General features: G+C 42.5%; 1 protein-coding gene across 1 annotated transcript; it reads left to right on the top strand.

The window, feature by feature from the left end:
* Positions 1-211: 211 nt before the first annotated feature.
* kifap3b (kinesin-associated protein 3b) lies at positions 212-18,857 on the top strand. Its single transcript, XM_030775314.1, has 20 exons — positions 212-269; positions 656-784; positions 1,020-1,165; positions 1,581-1,648; positions 1,761-1,902; positions 2,207-2,306; positions 3,295-3,419; positions 3,769-3,867; positions 4,025-4,203; positions 5,163-5,325; positions 7,191-7,291; positions 9,181-9,289; positions 9,453-9,565; positions 9,780-9,945; positions 10,085-10,210; positions 11,763-11,861; positions 12,199-12,284; positions 13,814-13,979; positions 14,590-14,683; positions 18,715-18,857. Exons 1-20 carry the CDS (start codon positions 238-240, stop codon positions 18,797-18,799), a joined length of 2,328 nt encoding a protein of 775 aa, XP_030631174.1. The 5' UTR covers positions 212-237; the 3' UTR covers positions 18,800-18,857.
* The last annotated feature ends 739 nt before the right edge of the window (positions 18,858-19,596 follow it).

The raw sequence follows: 19,596 nt of genomic DNA, 5'->3' as shown, positions 1-19,596 counted from the left end.
TAACCTCCTGTTCAATAGATGGCGCACAAATACACTTGCATTTCTTATTCGGCCGTCCACTGACCCTCTTACAGTGGACTGCAATTTTGCAGCATTTCGGGACAGTCCGACTGACAGCGGTAGCATCCGCCCACAACAGTGACATCGTTCAGTGGGAAGTAATTCCACCCTGTTACATGTAAACAAAATAAAGAACGATTACAGCGATATTTCTTGGTCTCACATGAACGGAATAAAATGCAGGCGGACGATGCACACTATCTGAAACGGTAAATTCAGCTTGAACCGGGAGAGTCATTTAATAACGGTACAAAGCTAAACAGAACCGCTATACTGGGAAATAGGCTCCTAATATTTTATTGGCACTCGCTTACAAAGCTGTGTCACAAACGTTTCCATTGGTACCTGATGAGTTGCGCTAATTGTTTTAGTAAATAGCTCTGATAAGTAGCTTTTGTCGTCGTATTCAGAGACGGGCTGGTAATCTGGGGCAAACTCATCAGTGATTTAGGGCGTGGGCAAATATGGCTCACTGTCCCGTATATAACCTTTCAACCACTCTAAAAGCGTAAAGCAGTCGGGTTTTTTTCTTGTCATGTTTTCCTCCTCAATTGCTTGATAATGGCTGAATTGAATTGGGTGTTGTGGCTTATAGGACAGTTAAAACAGGATCCATAGATGTCCATCCCACAGAGAAAGCCCTGGTGGTGCACTATGAGGTCGAAGCGACCATACTAGGAGAGAAAAGCGGAGCTCTTCACGAAGAGAGAAAATGTCAGAAAATGTAAGAACACTATGTAAAACTGAACTTAATCACATCTTGTACTAGTTTGTACTAATAAATATAAAAACACGCATTAGTTTACATCGGCTCAGTGTATTCGCATTGGCGTGCATCACGAGTCAGCTCAGTATTTTATCCTGTCACAGCGTGATGCGTGATTTGTGATGTGTAATTCACACAGATGACGTATTGTATTTATAACACTTTGTTTCCATTCTCATTAACCTGACAACAGTATCAAACTGAGAAGCCTAGATGTCCACACTGATGTGAGCGCTCTGGCACGGAAGGTCGTGGAGGAGTGTGAGCTCATCCACCCTTCTAAACTTGCTGAGGTGGAACACCTGCTTTTCTACTTACAGAACCGTAAGAAGCCCGGTAGTAAAGGTGAGATACTGACCCAGTTCTCCATAATGTAGCACAGTTAGTGAGTTATTTCGCTCTCTGTCATCGGTCCTCTGCAGAGTGTGTGGCTGTTACTGTATTAGGACGGTATTATTATATGTTTATTCAAAAACTGTACAGATTAACAAAAATGATAAAGTTTAACTAAACATTTAAACATGAAATGAAAAACATTTTTTAAAAAATGAATGAAGCTTAACAAAAGAGTCATTGAGGGACTATGCTCAATGAACAACACAAATCAAGATGCTTCACGTCTTGCATATAGTTCCAAACAGATTTACATTATGCATGTTCTAGTTATCATCATGTTATGATACTTTTTTTTTTTAGAATTATGATGATGATAATGACCATAGTATTGCTCAGCATTGCTCTTTTTTCTACCCAGACAAGAAAGAGAAGAAAGAGAAGAAACTTGTAAAACCCAGAGAGCTGACTCCATTTGAGGGCATGGAGGTATAAAATGGAGACATTGTGATGTTCGACGTTAATCTGTATTATGTGTGATCTTGCCTTTCAAAATCTGCTCCTGGCAACTCAGTCTATAACACACAAGTAATGCTTTCAGATCGACGAGGAGGCCAACATTAACAAGGTGGATGACTACGTGGAGCTGTTGTATGAAGACATTCCAGAGAAAATCCGAGGCTCCACCCTCATTCTCCACCTCGCCCGTAACCCTGACAACCTAGAAGAGCTACTACACAATGGTATCAGAGCACTGAACATCTCACATCTTCATAGAATTGTTGAATTCATAAGGATGTTTTACGCTGCATTCAGATATTGCTTTTTCTCTCTGTGTTTCAGGGCGTATGCAGTATAACACATTTACCTTCCCACAAGTGATTGATAGATTATAGTTGATGTAATATGTTTGTGAGAATAAATTAGACATGTGTAACTTAAAGTGTCCTCTCTGGAGTATCCGTGAACCTGTAGTGGGAGAATGTGTTTATTGTGGCTTTCCCTTTGATTTTCCTTCACCTTGAATTTCGTTGTCTTTCTTCGTAGAGACGGCACTGGGAGCCCTGGCTAGAGTTCTCAGAGAAGACTGGAAGCAAAGTGTTGAGCTGGCCACCACCATTGTCTATGTGTTCTTCTGTTTCTCCAGGTAACCACATGAACACCGCTCTCAGGCTCAGCCAAGAGACCCTCATAAATATCACCACACAAATCAGCAAGTCATTCCAATGTTATGGTCTTTGAACTGATATGCCCTGCAGGTGCACGCGTTGTATAGATGTATTTGGAATGTGGACTGAATATAGGGTTTTCTGGATGTTTTGAGTTTTGATGCTGTGTCAGTCTGTCGTCAGGTTGTCTTCACAGTGTTATGTGAAAATATTCAGACATTTTAATGTTCTTTTATTCACTTATAGTCTTGTGTCTACCCTGCCGAATGTTAAACTGAAGACTGCCATCTGCTGTTCTCAAGGCCCTAGTAATGTGATGTTGCGTTATGATGATTTTTTTTTTCTGATAGCGGGTGAATGTTTAAATTTTTCAATTGCTTAAGTGTTTTATGTAAAAAAAAAAAAAAAGTCACAGGCATTTCTGATTTTTCACCTTTGTCATGTTTATAGTTACTCTCCTTGACTAAAGGTTAATTACTCTACAAAGTCTCTCAGTACCATCACTCACATACACACTTGAATGTCAAAATACAATGGCGAGAAGTTCTCAAAACATTTTCTGCAACCATATATTTAGTTACCTGTTACTTTGAGCCAGCTGTCAGAATTGATTGGAGGTGTGGAAGCATATAGCCTTATTTGAAATCTCAAAGCTTGTTTTGGCTGGGACGTTGAAGTTTTGGAGGTGGAAACTCGTCACAGTGTGTCCACCATTGAGAAATTCTCTGACGTGTGTGACGAGTTATTTGTCCAAATCTTTCGGTCATATAGCCATATTAATCAGAGATACTGCTCCCTAGATTCTTTTGGCAGAACTTTTTAAAGCGTTTCAGTGGAACTGTCATAGTCTAGCACTCATATTATGTCTTGCTGAGCGCTTTGCTGGCTTGGCCTCTGAAGAGAAGTTGAAGAGTGACAAATCTCAGAGTCTATTAATGATGACTGCTGTTTCCCCTTGTCCCAAAGCTTTTCTCAGTTCCACGGGCTCATAACACACTATAGGATTGGCGCCCTGTGTATGAACATCATCGAGCATGAGCTGAAGAAGTACGACGTCTGGCAGGAGGAACTGCAGAAGAAGAGAAATGCTTATATCCTTCTGTACATTGGCTCAGACTCCTGTCAATCAAAAGTCTAATAGATTTCTGTAGTTGGGATGTATGTAGAAAATTTGCCTCTTGTCTCCTCTGTTCTGTATAGTATATTGGTCTGAGATGTTGCTTCAGCATTTGTTCCTGTCATGCTGCTATTGAAGCCTTCATTTGACCTTGAATTGAGTAGTGTCATTGACATTGACATTGAAATGTGAACAAGTTCCATTCAAACAACTCTGATAGACTTTCATAAACCAACATTACATTTAGGTTGTGTAATAAGAGCCATATATTATTGTGTCTTAAGTTTGAGAGAGCCTTTAGTCTTTTCCTTGACTTAGCATACATGACGATGACCCTGATAACCAGAGTCTTAAGAGGGAGCATGAGAAAGCCCTGAAGAAATATCATGGGCATCTGGTCAAACAGGAGCAGTTGCTAAGAGGTACAACACTTTGTTATTGTTAGAATGTGCTAGCTAGATCTTAAATCATTTTTGGTTCGCAGCAAAATCAATATCCAGTGAAGTGATCTTTCTGTAAAACAAGCTAACTACTCACATAAGTCTATGCTTTATGTAATCCTCTTCTCTTGTGTTTTAGTGGGGCTCTACTTGCTGTTGAACCTGTCAGAAGACACACGCACAGAGCTAAAGATGAGGAACAAAAACATCGTTCATTTGCTTGTGAAGACCCTGGAGCGGGAGAATGAGGAGTTACTGGTGCTGGTAGTCTCCTTCCTTAAAAAGCTCAGCATTTACCTGGAGAACAAGAACGACATGGTGAGCTCCCTCTTGTTTGTCACAGATACTGTTTCAATAACATACAGGATAATGCTCATCGTCAGAGGTTCCATATCAGTCTCCTGTGAAATCTTTGTCAAAGAGATGATCATTAATGTAGAGTTGCTTTGACGTATCTGGCAGCTTTGCGTCACTTTTGACTATTGAAGAGGTAAATATAGGAGTAAAGGGATTTAGAGACATCTTTGTTGGGTAACGCATGCTGGGTTCACTTTGTATGTCCTTATACCATCTCCCAGACCGCTCCTGTCATCCCAGCTGGAGTCGATTTTACTGTTCATACCTTTATGAAGGACCAAAATTAGGAGCAGTTGGGTTTTTTTATATTCCGGTATCTCCTTACAGAATGTGTGGTTTCGATAAAAGAAATGTGCTTTTGGCCTCCAAAAGTCCTCCAGCATGTTCATGCATAAAAACACATCGGATAGAAAAGGTTGACTGTTACAGAGCCAGCTGAAAAAGAGACGTTTACATTTTTGGCCTAAAAGGAACGCCTTCTACAAACAAAGAAAAAGAAGCTTTCAAAACTTGCCTCAGGTGTAAACTCTATCGATTGACTTTTTTTTTTTTTCATAAAACAGCCACGGAAATAAATGCCAAGTATGCCGTGAATGTCTGTTTTGCTAAAAAAATGATGATTATATTCCAAACACACAGTGTTTGTTCCCCTGTACCTCGTTTTAGTGAATGCTGAAATTTAATTGCAACTTCTGTCTGTAAAGAGGAACACACGCCTGTATTAAATGGGCTGTGTCAGAGAGATGTAATTCTTAAATAGTATATGTCGGTCAGTCAGTCAGTCTTCCCTCATTCCCTCATACATGTCATATTGTGTGTGTTTGTCTGTGTGTGTATATGTGTGTGTGTTTATGTGCGTGTGTGTATGTGCGCATGTGTGCATTTGCGTGTCTGCATGCATGTGTGTTTGTAATCACCAGGCTGAGGTGGACACCATAGAGAAGCTAGCTAGGCTGGTACCCTGTGACCACGACGACCTCCTTAACGTGACACTGCGTCTCCTCCTCAACCTCTCCTTTGACACAAGCCTGCGGAGTAAGATGGTGCAAGTGGGGTTGCTGCCTAAACTCACTGCACTGCTGGGTAACTGTCTTTCTCCCTCTCTCATCTGTCTCACAGCTGGGCTCCGTGTCTCCTCTAGGACCATCACCCACTGTACATGACTGTAGAGATGAGGAGTGGACTCATGCACATTCCTCAGTGAAACCAGGAGTTTGCTATTTTCTCTGTCTTCCCTTTATAGAGTATGTAATGCTGTTAGAACTCCACGTTTGAGAGTCAAATTTGAAATACTAAAAAAAAAAAGAAAAGAGAAACTTTTTGTGATATTTATGAGCACTGAAAATTACTTGAATTATTTTTCTACCATTGCCAGTAATGGCATTTACAGTCATTTTGCAACCCAAAACTTTCCTTGGCCGAAGCTCCTGCAGGTGCAGGCAGTAGAAGATTGACTTAAATGATGAATATTATAGCTGAGCACTGGCTCACACACACACACACACACACACACACACGCCTAACTACACTTTCCAGTGTCCGAAACAACCAGAGGCTCCAGAATTTCCTGCGTTATAAAAATACAAACAGTAAGCCAGAAAAGTCCGCTTCTAGGCAGTATAGATGTTCCATTATGATTTTAGAGATCTTGTTCAAGAAGTAGCTTGTATTTAACTGTCTTGGTCAACAGACTTATATTTATTTAGTGTTTTTTTTTTTTTTTTTTTTAAATTCAGTACCAATCAGTTTGACTGCCACTTCATGACTTTCATGTCTGCTGCAGTTTTATTATTCGTAATGTTTCATGGATTCCTTTGGTGTTCAGTTACAGAATTTTTTTTTCCCCCCTAAAAATGACATGTCATATGTCACAACTTTGCTTCCAGGAAGCTTAATTTACTTTGTTGAGTTTAAAATTGCCCTCGGTGATTTAAACTGTGTAAACGTAGGCCTCCTAATCAGTACCCTCCCGAAAGTCCATAATTATATTTTTGCCTTGAATTATTGAGTAAATGTTTTGTGTGTGTGTGTGTGTGTTGTTTTCCAACTGTGTGCGGCTCTGGCTTTAGTAGTATTTGGAGCGTTTAACAGGCTGCTGCTGAGGCCTGTAAAGCCGACTGCACGGGTTCCTCGCGGTGAGTTAAAGCAGTAATGCTGCTCTGCTTTGTCTGCCGGCCCTAACGAGAAGCATATGTTTCGACCACCGGGGGCAGCGCTGAGGGCCGGCCGGGATGGCCGTGGGTTATTAATGGCAGTAAAATTTATGCTTCCTCCTGTTTTCCCAATTAAACAAAGAATAGCCAGCTCTTTACACTTTTTTTTTAAAAAAAACCTACCTATCTCTCCCTTTTACTCTCTTTTTCTTTCCCTCTCTTTTTCTCTGTGTTCCTTTTTTTCCCCCATGAGGTCTCTGGTGAAAACATCTGTTTCTAGTAGGCAATGTGATAATGTGTTCAGTGGTACCTGAGGCCTAGGCCTGCCATGACCACTCGCTTAATGAATGCTTATGCAATGAAGCCCCCAGGGTGTTTTTCATTTCTCAGGGGGCAAAATTAACATTGAGTAAAGAGAAACTGGAGGAGGGGGGGGTCCTTACCCTTTCTAAAGGAGATAGTGTTATTAACGAGTGTTTATTTGAGGTCCTTTTTAGTGTGTGTGTGTGTGTGTGTGTGTGTGTGTGTGTGTGTGTGTGTGAACGCACGTGTGTATGTGTGCCCTTGCAATTTTTCCTGTTTCCCTTGTGAAATAGCTTTAGATTGTAATCATAGTCCTCCAAATGTTCTTATCTTTAATCTTTAAGTGGAAAATTGCTCACTTAGGCCAGGACAAATAAATGGTCAACTTATCTAAACAAATCGGTGTTGCGGAGGTCTAAATGAATTCTTTTACGGTTCTTCTGGGTATTTATAACTGATTAACTCCTTATTTATTTCTTTTACCTTCTGCAGGTAATGAGACCCACAAGCAGATAGCTATGTGTATTCTCTACCACATCAGCGTGGATGACCGATTCAAATCCATGTTTGCTTACACAGATTGCATACCTCAGGTAACTTAACTCTCTCTGTATTAGCCTGATTCTCTCTGCTCTTATGGAAGGATGTCCGGACCAAAAAATCTTTGGAAACGGTAGATGTTTCTCCTCAGTTCAGTTTAACCTCATATAGTGAGCATAAATTATGTGAGTTTTTGAGAATCACTTGCGGTTATTTTACTGACCAATGTTCCAAACGTTTTTGATTTTTTTTTTCTTTTTGATGTATTTCATCAGGTATAATGAAGCAGAAACTTCCTTAGTCCAGTGCTTTGTATTTATGAGACTCTGTAAAAGTATGTATTTGACCTAAGTATGATCAGCTGATGACCTCTGACCTTGACACATTCTACTAATGAGATGTCCGAGCCAGTCCAGCACGGCTTAGGGCTTTGGTAGGATCAGGAGCATTTGCCAGGTTACTATTTCTCCCACACATTCCTTGCCCAAACGTTGTCATCTTTAAAAGGCTTGTCTTGTATAATTGGTTGAAAATGCCTACCAGATGCTCATAAAAACAGAAAAAAAAAAATGTTCCTACCCAATCAGTCAGGCAGTAGCCTGGAGATGTATCAGTGTATGATGTCATTTGGCTGCTCTCTGAGACTGGATGTAAGGACAGCTCTGGTCAGTCCTCACCCTTAACCTCTCTTTCAATCACTCCTACAAGATTGGAGCTGAAGTTCTACCCTGTTTCCGTTCCTTTTTCTTTCTATCTCTGACTGGAGCTCTGAGCCATCCCCTAGGCCGACGTCTGCCTGGCCCCCTCGTGAGTGTGTGTGTGTGTGTGGGGGGGGGGACAGGTTCAGTGGACCTGAACACCACTTGCGGCTCGGCGATATCCAGATCAAACACACTCCTGGTTCTTGCAACCTCACCAGTGGGTGAGGCCCTTCACAGGGGACACATTCCTCTGCCGCGGAGTGGTCCCGCTGTAATCATTCAAAGATGTTTTAGGGGGGTTCACGCGTGTGTGTGCGCGTGCGTGCATGTGCGTGTGTGTGTGTGTGTGTGTATGCCAGGAAAAATAAGTGGTGCAGGATGGAGAGAGGAGGATGAGGTGAAAGTGGGGAGTGTTTGCGGGACGGGGGGGTGTAGGGGGGGGACAAGGCCTAGCCTCCAGTCGCTGGTAAATAAAGTAAAGTCAGGTGCCAGTGAGTCTAGACGGCGTGATTTGGAGGCCCAGGGACCAGAGTATGTGATACTCTATGTGGGACCTGTGTGATTGCACACTGCAGCCTCTTCACAAGCTCGTCTGACTTTTTTTTTTTTTTTATGCCTTCCTGTTCACCGCTAAACCAGTCGGCTCTGACCGTACACACAGCTCTGTGTCAGGCCCTTCTCTCTCTCTCTCTTCTGCATTCCCTCTCTTTCTTTCTTTCTCTCTCTCTCGTTCACACCGTTACCTACTCTTTCCCTCAGACGGTGCTGCCAGTGCTAGTCACTGGGCTGTGATCAGCTGACTTGTTGTGTTGAATGAAATAGGGTAAAAAAAACACAGTTATAACAGTCTTAAACCTTCCAGTTAAAATACAGATAATGCTTGGTATCCCAGAGTATTCAACCGTATTTCCCCTTGCTTAGAAATGTTTTTATTCTTTTATTCCTTTTATTGGAAATGTAGGTGGAAAATTGTTGAAACAAACACAAAGTGTTGAAATGGAATTTCTTTCTCTCGAGTTGTTTTAATTTTTTTTTTTTTCTCGTCATTGACCATAATTTGAAACATTTGAACATATGGTGTAATTCCATAAACTGGAGAGAGATTTTTGCAGATAGAAATGAAAGACTTTTTTTGTCTGAAATGCCAGCACTCTTCTGGTTGTTATTGCATAACGCTGTAATTTTCGTGAGACTGAAGGTTTTGTGCAAAGCGCTGATGGCAGGACTGTTTGTGTTGACAGCTGATGCAGATGCTCTTCGAACACGATGAAGAGAGAATTGACACAGAGCTCATCTCCTTCTGCATTAACCTGGCAGCTAACAAGAGGAATGCACAACTCATGTGTAAAGGTCTGTTCTGCTGCACTGTCCTGCTTTAAATATGGAATTTAACGTGTAGGAATTATACTCTTAATTGCTTCAGAGACGCTTAACGATGAATGAATGTTGAGGAACTTGTCCATGTAAAACTACTGTGTAATAAATGTGTAATAAGCCATTGTCTAACCCGTAGGCAATGGGTTGAAAATGCTGATGAAGAGGGCTCTTAAATTTAAGGATCCACTGTTGATGAAAATGATCAGGAACATCTCACAGCATGACGATCCTATAAAGGAACTTTTCATTGTGAGTCTATCTGTCTGTCTGTCTATCTATCTATCTATCTATCTATCTATCTATCTGTCTATCTGTCTATCTGTCTAACTCTCTATCTATCTGTCTGTCTGTCTATCATGCCCTGGTGTATTATTTTGTAGATATATAGAGATGTTTTATTAGGTTGTATTATATTATTATGTTGTATTATGTAGAGATATGGTAACAGATATGTACTCTGTAGGACTACATGGGAGATCTGGCGGCTCAGATAGGACCAGAGGAGGAAGAGGAGTTAGTTATTGAGTGTTTAGGCACGTTGGCTAACCTCACTCTCCCTGACCTGAACTGGGAACTCCTGCTGAAAGAATACAACCTGGTGCCCTACCTCAAAGACCACCTCAAGCCTGGTATGTATGTGTGTGTGTGTGTGTGTATGTGTGTGTGTGTGTGCGCGCACGTGTGGGTATATAGCATATAAGTCTGTCTGTCACAATTTCTATCTACTTGCAGTCAATCTGACTTCTGACTCCTTTTAAAATTGGTCAGGTTCGGCAGAGGATGACCTCATCCTAGAGGTGGTGATATTGATTGGGACTGTTTCCATGGACAACTCCTGTGCTGCTATGCTGGCCAAGTCTGGCATTATCCCCACCCTCATTGACCTTCTCAATGGTAAGCAGACGTGTAATGGAAGACATGGGCAGCTTGGTCGCTGCAGAAACAGAGCCATTTTTAAGGATCTTGTGGCTCATGGGCTTTAAATAATTCATTAGAACTGTGTTTTAAAGGCAAATTCCTTGGAGAAGGAAAAAAGAACATTGATATTTTAGCTTGCGTTTCATGTTGCAGACCTGCCTAACAACAGAAGAAGTGTTCAAGTCTTGCGCCTGTGTCGTGTCAAGTTCCAGAGCTCTCTTTTGCGGTGTTGTCTCCCATTCTGCCATCAGCCAAAATGAGTTTTGAAGAGTTTATTTAGACTAAACTAATATTAAATTAGAATACATTTGGGTACATAAACATAGAAATTGAGACACAAGGCCAGTTCATTCTTTTGCAGAATGCATGCTGAAACATGACAGAATTTGGAGAACATGGTAAAGCAATGCAATGTGCTTTTCAGTTTCTGTTCAGCGTTAAGTCTCATTTTAATAAATACCCATTGACAGGGATCTTTCCCCAAAATGGGATAAAGCTGAACACTGGAAAGTGAAAAAACCCGGGAGCAACGCAGAGCAAAATCAGGAATGGGACAAACCTTCCAAAAATACCCTCCTTATTCACATACCTCCCAGCGCACACATCACATATGCATTAGGAAAAATAACACAGAGAATTTTCTCTTGTCAAAATTCCTGAGTTCTCCTGGAGACTACTCCCACTAGGTTGTCATTTTAGTCACGGATACCACAGAAACTCAATTGTTTTGAAAAATATCCTTTAAGTGTTTTGTAGAACACGTAACTATTTTAGTGAGATTTCAGCTGAATTGCACTCGGGCGGAAACATAATGTAATGGTCTGTAAAATATCATTGTCTTTAGGTTTAATGGGTTCAAACGTGCATAACTGAATTTTGCTACCAGGAAGTCCTTTGAAATGTAGTTTTGTTCTGAACCGTTGAACCGAACATAAAAGGGTTTTTAACCATCATACAGTAAAGCAGCACTCGGCTGCTCGTCCCTGCGGAGGATAGCTGTCTCAGAGCAGAGTTTTGGTCTTTTTCAGGAATGTGGGTCCCAGGAGGCAGGCATTAGATCAGGATGTATGACAAAATGAAATAAAGGATGTTATTAAAAAAGAGGGGGGGGGGGTGTGAGAGAGAGGATTGTAAGCACATTTCTCCATTGGAGTTGTCTGTATCATTTCAGGTTTCAACAGGCTGATACTCCTTTTCTAATAGACACATCTCACGAGAGCTCCTAATTTTAAACGCAAAGATCATCTTTACTGTAACTTCTCTCAATGTGCGTTGGACACCTGTGGATAGTACGTGTCAGCAGGACCTCTCTGTGTGTGTGTGTGTGTGTGTGTGTGTGTGTGTGTGTGTGTGTGTGTGTGTGTGTGTGTGTAAGCGTGTGTAATAACGATGGAGAGAAAGTGATATCACCACTGCCTTCGCATGCTCATGTTCCTAGTGGAACAGTGGTAACTGATAACAATCCTTCATCTGGACTCCATACAAAGCTGTGGTTGTAATTCTTCATTTTGGTTTGGTTTCTCCACAGCCCAACAGGAAGATGATGAATTTGTTTGTCAGATCATTTATGTCTTCTACCAGATGGTTTTCCGTCAGGCTACCCGTGATGTCATCGTTAAGGACACACGTATCCTTTCTCCCGCCGGCTGTACTCTGGTCGAGAAACAGTCTGTATTGTTACTGTCATTTTCTGATTTTGTGGAACGAAGTGAAGACATTGTGTTCAGGTCTCAGAGTTCATGCTTTCCCAACTCACATAAAGAATGGTACAGCAGAGTGAAAAAGTAAAGCAGGATGATTTTCTTTTTTAAATAATAAATTGGAGGTGGAATGCTTCTGAAACTGTTAATGCTCAAGACTGGGCATGGAATTTGCTTATTATTACTGTACTAACTTATTTGTGTAATACGTTAATGGAATGCCAACTGTCCCTCTGTGCTTTTAGTATCTTAACTCCTCCTCAGAGGTTCCTGCCTACCTCATTGACTTGATGCATGACAAAAATGTGGAAATCCGTAAGGTGTGTGACAACACTCTGGATATTATAGCGGTAAGTCCACCTTCTCAGCTGCTGTCATGTCATGAAGTTAACACAATCTTTCGCTCTAAATCCCTTCTTAGTTCCCAACTCACAAAGAGAGGTGTGTGTTTTTTTTGCCTTTCTAAAATTGTGCCGGAGTGTGTCTACAGAAGCAAGTGAAACCCTAGCAGCACATTACTCCCTTGTTGACACAAGAATACAGTTAATTATGGCTAAACCCTTGGGTGTGGGGTTCACCCATTCCCGTCTCACTGGGGGAAGTGTTTCATTGACTTTATTGGTTGGACTCATTTAGTCTTGGCCACATGAAAGTCTGTGGTCGGTATCTGGTTTGTATCCACGGTGACAGAAGGAGAGTAGACAGAGAGCACTGGGTTACCTGGTTATGCATGTAGAGTTGATTCTAGTCCTCTGAACATCAGCTATGTTGAGATTTAGTGCTCAGAATGAGGAAAGTTTGTGGTAACCTGCAATGTTATGACTTTAATGTCCAGCCTAAGAACATACATTTTTCTGGAATGAGTAAAATAAACTAATGTATGTATATGTGGCTCTGTGTAATGTCTTTGTACGTTGTAGAGTCATAGAGATTCTAATACTGTATAAGATACAGTTTTTTGCCTACTGAAGAGTTAATAGCTTACTCCAGGCCTTCACTCTTGGCCTTCTTTGCATGGCTGCACGTGGGGATGAGCTGAGTTTGCCAGTTATCTGTGTGTGAGTTTGTGCATATGAGAACGTGTCAGGGCCGTTTGAGGAGGATCTTATCCACTGAGTCTGAGTGTGTGTCATTTTCTGGGTCCTGGGGGCCCTGCCTGCTGTCCACATGATTAATGGCTATTGCTGAGAAAAAAGAAACAGAGCTTATTTACTCAGGCAGTGCCACAGGGGGCCTGGCTGATTAATCCATATTTTCATTCGGCGGAGCAGGCAGTGGCGGGATGCCTCGGCCGGGCCCTCGGGTCCCAGGACGGATGCCTGGACCTGGGTTTTTTCCCTCTCAATGACCTTACAGTTCCTTCAGCTGTCACTATCACCCATCACTACAGGCTAGCACTGCTACCTGTGACATTCTTCCAGCTGTCATATGTACCGTGACTGTGTCTGCAGCCCCAGACTGGGCCAAACCATTCTGAGCTGACTCTCCATGCTAACTGTTGACTGTGTCTGCAGCCCCAGACTGGGCCGAACCATTCTGAGCTAAGTCTCCATGCTAACTGTTGACTGTGTCTGCAGCCCCAGAGTGGGCCGAACCATTCTGAACTAAGTCTCCATGCTAACTGTTGACTGTGTCTGCAGCCCCAGACTGGGCTGAACCATTCTGAGCTGAGCCTCCATGCTAACTGTTATAGTCAGGCGAATGATCTGATAGGCTGGGAATTGTGTGGAAAACTCTCCTAACCATAACAAAAGACACTGGAAAGCGTAGTCCTTATGGTTCATACTTAATACTAGTTCATTTTAATGTGTGTGTGTGCTTTGGTGTGTGTGTGTTGGTGTGTGTGTGTGTGCATGTGTGTGTGTGTTGGTGTATGCAGGAGTATGATGAAGAGTGGGCCAAGAAGATTCAGAGTGAGAAATTCCGCTGGCATAACTCTCAGTGGTTGGAGATGATGGAGAGCAGACAGATGGACGATGCAGAGCCTTACCTGTATGGAGACGAGCCCGACCCTCTGGAGCAGCCGGACCTCTTCTACAGCACCGGTCAGTACATCTCTCAGATACAACAGTGTCTCAGTATACCACTGAACCTTCATCTGCCCAACACCTCAAAGTAAAATCATCAGTGTACACGGAAAGCAGTTAAATGCCATGATTAATACTGCAGGAATACACTGTAGCAGACACCTGCTGAGACATGTTTCAGTAAATAGGCAGACAGACAGGCAGACAGACAGACAAGCAGATACAGAGACAGAAAGATAGATGGACAGACAAGCAGAGAGACAGACAAATAGATAGCACTCCAGAGCAGGCTCACTACAGCTCACAGGTGCTTCCATAAGGAAGATAGATAGATAGATAGATAGATAGATAGATAGATAGATAGATAGATAGATAGATAGATAGATAGATAGATAGATAGATAGATAGATAGAAAAAAGGCAGCCACCTCATTTAAATTTTGAGGAAAGCGCCAGTGATTGTTGTAAAGACTGGGCTGCATGTGTGTGTGTGTGTGTGTGTGTTTGTGGCAGACCTGGTGAGAGGCTGTTTGGAAGATGAATGGGGGTGAGGGAGTAGAGGAAGTTTCTCTGCTGTGCGCCTGTCTCTCAGGCCTGCATGTGTTTGTTTGTGCTCCATGTTGTTGCAGATGGGATGATGGCCTCAGAGCAAGGGCTAGACTTCTACAGCGAGTTTCACACACAGAACGGAGACACGGAGGACGAGCACGACTTTAACGCAGTGTAAGCCAACCGTCATCACCACTCTATAGTGGACAGTTACATATCACCATCTCTGTTTCTCTCGCTGCTTTTAAATAGTATGTGATGCCTATGAAAAGGCTGTTGTAATCTGATACACTATAGGTTTGAAATAGTCATTGACCTCGAGGTTTTTTAATGATTCTTTTTAAAGTGACATTTTTAATGTTAACGCATGAACAAGGCAAGTTGTTTTAATGACTGCAGTCTCTGCTGAGGCTGTTGGTGTGATGCAGTGCTCTGGGTGGGTCGTCTGGTGTGTCGAGACCTCTCCAGTAGAAATGGCATCTCTAAAGGCCCCGTTTCCACAGAGTTTTCTTATCTGAGGAAGTAGTTCGTTAGTCTTTGTCATCATGATTAATTTCAGAAAATCACTGCTCTGATAACATATCAGGATATTTTCATGAGTGGATTTAAACTTAGGTATTTCCTTTTTGTTCTTGAAAGATGAATAGCAATGGGGTTTGCGTATGATCGGTCTTTATTTATGATTATCAATCGCTTCATTTCTGAACTCCTCACATTTAGATATGAATGACATATATCATATTATTTGATTCATTTCTATTTGTTCTCTCTCTGCGTTCACTGAAGCCCTGTAAGATTCTGAGCGTGTGCTGTGAGTGTGTGGTGCACTGTGTGTTTGACTCTGTTCATTTGAACCCGATGGCGTGACTATCAGCAGTCTCTCACATGTCTCCATCCATTCCTGTCAGCAGCAGCTCTATGTGCCTTGAAAATAAACACACCTTTCAAGTCCCACAAAAACCCAAGGTACTGACTGGGCACATTTTTACACACACACACATGCGCGCGCGCACACACACATAAATCTTTTTTTTTTTTCTTCCACATCCATCTTCATTTTGGTTATCTGCAGTGCCAGCCTGTCAGAGGGAGAGAGCCCTAAAGGAAATGAATTCTCTGTCTGTGTTTGATGTGTAGATCAGATAGTGCATATTTGGCCCGGTTATACTAATTTATCTTATTTACTATGAGCGGAGCCTTAGAGGAGAATGCGTGATCTGCCTGTTTGTTTTGGCTCCGCCGGGGAAATGGGCCCAGCGTTGACGGATAGCTAGGCGTTGAAGACCACGGGGCTTGTCATGTGGGTGAAGGGGTTATGGAGAATGCGTTTGTCCAGCCCTCGTTACAGATACATTTCGGCAGAGAGAACGAGGGTCGTGGGACAAATGGTTTAATTTAACTGGCTAATTCTCAGAGTGTCAGAGGTTACCATAATAATCAAAGAGGGTCCGGGTCTTTATTTTAGACTCGTGTGAAAGCGTTACGAGAGTGCCGACTCTCTGAGTGTTCTGGATCCTGAGTCAAACAGCAGGTACTTTATTTAACTGTGGTAAGTATGGTTGAGGTATTTCATGCAAGGCTTTGGCTTTTAAAGTAAACTAAAAAAAGAGGAGAAGGTGATGGGTGTGCTGCATTTGAAATTACTGGCATTTGGGGCCAAATGTCTGTGAAAGCTGAAGGAGGAAAAGAGGAGAAAGGAAAGGTTGTCACCCGGTTTGCTAACCGAAGGTCCGGAACAGTGAGAGTATTGCAGCAGTACATACGTTTATAGAACTCTGGAGCATTTGTAATATTAGAGCAGCGGAACAAAACAATGGCAGCTTTAGAAAACTAGAAAATGGATGTACAGCAGCTTTGGAATTGCAGTGACTGTGAAAGCAACATACCTGTTGACCTTCGCGTATGACCTCTAGGTCTCTCAAAGGGGTGTACAGAGCATTATCTGTGTGTGTGTGTTTATGTGCATAGTTGTGTGTGTGTGTAGGGGGGGGGAGTGTGTTAGCAAAAGCACATCAGGTTGTGTAGATCTTTTTTACACAAACAAGGCCTCACAGCATGGTCTGCACACCACAGGGAATCTGAGAGAGAGAGAAGGGGGGGGGGGGGGGGGGGCGAGAGAGAGAGAGAGAGAAATCAAGCATACTGCCACGCAAACAGCTGGAACAGGAAAAGGGGGGGGGGGGTGTGCCGTTGTTTTGACACAGCCAAGGTGGGGGCACGTAACCAGAGAAGTGACAGAACTGGAGATCAAAGCGTATGCGCTAGAGAACAAGTTTAAGAAAAAGGGGAGAAAAAAATTGCTTTTTAAAGCACTCAGCCCCTGTTTCCTGTGCAAAATGCTCACTTCAGAACAGTAAAACAAAGTCTGGTTAAAAGGGTCCTTTTTTATGGGTGCCCTCAGCCAGGCTGCCTCCTCCGTTCCTCCCCTGAGACAGCATCACTGCACTCACCCCCTATGGGCCTGTCAATCACAGGCTCTGTGCCTTTTATTGGGCCTTTTTTTTAAACCCCCCACACCCCCACCACCACCACCCCCCACCCCAGAGGATGAGGTGACAGACTGGCTGTTACTTTGGCTTGGAATGTGGTGGCTGCAGATCAGAGGGTCTTGGTCTCTGTTTTTTTTCTTTTTGTTGTTTGTTTTGTTTTATTTTTATTTTTTTTCAACTACATGTCAGGTGAGAGATTACTGGTGTAATATGTTTGTCGACATGGCGCACAGATGTTGAAACAAAGGGCGAAGTGGGAATATTATAAAGGCTTTGATTACGTATTCTTGTAAATGAGCAAATAAATAAACGAAGTAGTCATAATAAAATCTCAATAGTCATAGCAGTGCTTTCCCATAGTCTTTGCCCGTGGCCAGTTAAGTGTCTTATTTCAAAGCTTGAGCCTACATCAAATGCGTCTGTAATGGCTAAGCTTAACTTCTGTAATGCATGTTGTAAGTAACTGGCTATTCAAGGAGAGTAGCGCTAGTCAGTCAAATAGATTTAACAGTGGCATGACTGGAGCACAGGCGTCTTTGCGTGTCAGAGATGGCATAGCAGCCTTTTGTAGCCTCCTTTGTTGAGTTTCTAGCACTGTCCTTTAGTGCTGTCGACAGCCAACACCACGTCCAGCATCTCCGTGTCTTGGAGCTTAGATGGCCTCTGTGTTGAGGCTTGTGCGCTGAGGCCATGAATCTCTCTAACCTGGGGATCAAATTCAGACTGGCAGGCCAAAAGGGAAAAGATATATTTCAGAGAGAGAGAGTGACCCAGAGAGGAAGAAGGAGCGGACTGGTGCAGGAGCGGTAGACGCAGCTTTCTCACGCGACTGATTGCTGGAAATGATTTGGGGTGAGAAAACAACACGAAGTCTTACAGGCTCAGAGGGGCAACGCAAACAGCTCATATTTTAAACCTGTGGCTGCCGCAAGAAGAAAGCAGGGACAAAGGCGTTTGAATGAAGGACACGTTCGTCTTTCGGGGCTTGACTTCTCTGCCTCTCTCTGCAGCCCGGCAGCGATGGCGGCTGTTAGATTAGGGGTTCGTAGATCTTGTTTAATTTGAGCGTGTCATTACTTTGTCACGCCTCCTCTGTTTCTCGGCCCTCGGGCTAAACCGTTTACACCTGTTAAATACAGTGCATTACAACAAGCACAGTTTAATACGGCACTCACCTAAAATGAGACAGAGCCCTGGCAAGCCTGCGCATGCAGGCATACCTGTGGCTTATGAGCTCTTCCCAAACCACCTTAATTACATTACAGTGGACAATATTGTAGTTATGTCACCACACATTTTGAACAGACAGCTTTTCCTTTAGGGGCACATAAAGAGAACAGTTAATGACATGAAGCTCAATTTTATAGGTACAGGATGGTGTTGTCGGAGAGATAGGCTACCCCTTATACTGTATCTGCTATTTTGCCTCAAGTTGAAATATCTTCCAGCGTTGTCCATTTGTCTTGTGCTCTTTCGTTTTCCCAAACGGACTAAACCGAGGTGAGCGTGTGGTGTTTTGAAATGTGCAGCTCGCCTCGTTCAAACTTCAACAGTGCGTGATAGTTAATCCTCTAAACTGGATCATCTGTCTGATTACAGGACTACAGGGACATCTACTGGCTCTAGGTGCTAAAACACTTTAACACACACACCCACACACCCCTAAACAGTGATGGTTTTATAGTCATGTTGATCTTCCTGATATTTCTTCCTCAGGAACGGATCCGACGGACGTCCCCCCACGGCCTACGGGTTCCGTCCGGATGAACAGTTCTACCAAGAACATGGATCCACCAGATAGACCTAATAGTCACTGGCTGACTCTACAGCTTCACTGAGAACACTGTAACCTTTATCCTTTCTCTTAACAGGGAACAGACTTACTGCACGGGAAAACAGGGAAAACACTTACAATGCATGCTCTAAACTTGCTTCAAAAGGAACCCACTGCACAACGGTGGCTCCTGCTCATTATATTTGAACTACTGTAGATTAATCATGAAGATTAATAGGAGAAGACAGGCATGGTTTTTGGTTTTGTTACAGTCTTACCTACATAATATGCACTTTATAGTTTTAGTTTTTTTCAATTTATGGATTTTTCGACTTGAACAACGCTTCTATTTTCCTAACCCTTCAGCCTTACTATAGTTAATGGGCGACCTGCACTGAGACTTAACAGGTCCCTGCCCACTGAACTCCACAGTAGACCCTTCAGGGCTGATGCAGGTGATGCCAAATATCTGATTTGAAATCATCACTGTTTATACTCATTTCTACTTCTGATTGTGCAATAAACATTCGATACATTCAACATCAACACTCATTATTAAAAAACAAACAGGTAGCCATTCTTCAACACACCATTCCTCAGTTTTTGCTGTCATATATGCGACAGAAAACTATATATATATGTATTATCAAGATGTACACTCTCTCACTTAACTTTTCTCAAAGATGTTGCACTACTACTAATATATTAAGAGAATTAAGGGCCTCTGGTAAGGATACCCTTGTAGCATTTTTATTACACTTGATCAGACACTACTGTTTGTAAACTAACAGTGTTAGCATCACAGAATTAGATATTGCTGTGTA

Source organism: Chanos chanos, chromosome 5, assembly GCF_902362185.1.
Source record: "Chanos chanos chromosome 5, fChaCha1.1, whole genome shotgun sequence".
Taxonomy (NCBI): domain Eukaryota; kingdom Metazoa; phylum Chordata; class Actinopteri; order Gonorynchiformes; family Chanidae; genus Chanos; species Chanos chanos.
The sequence above is the reverse complement of the archived record's forward strand: the minus strand, read 5'-3'. Positions and strand labels throughout refer to the sequence as shown.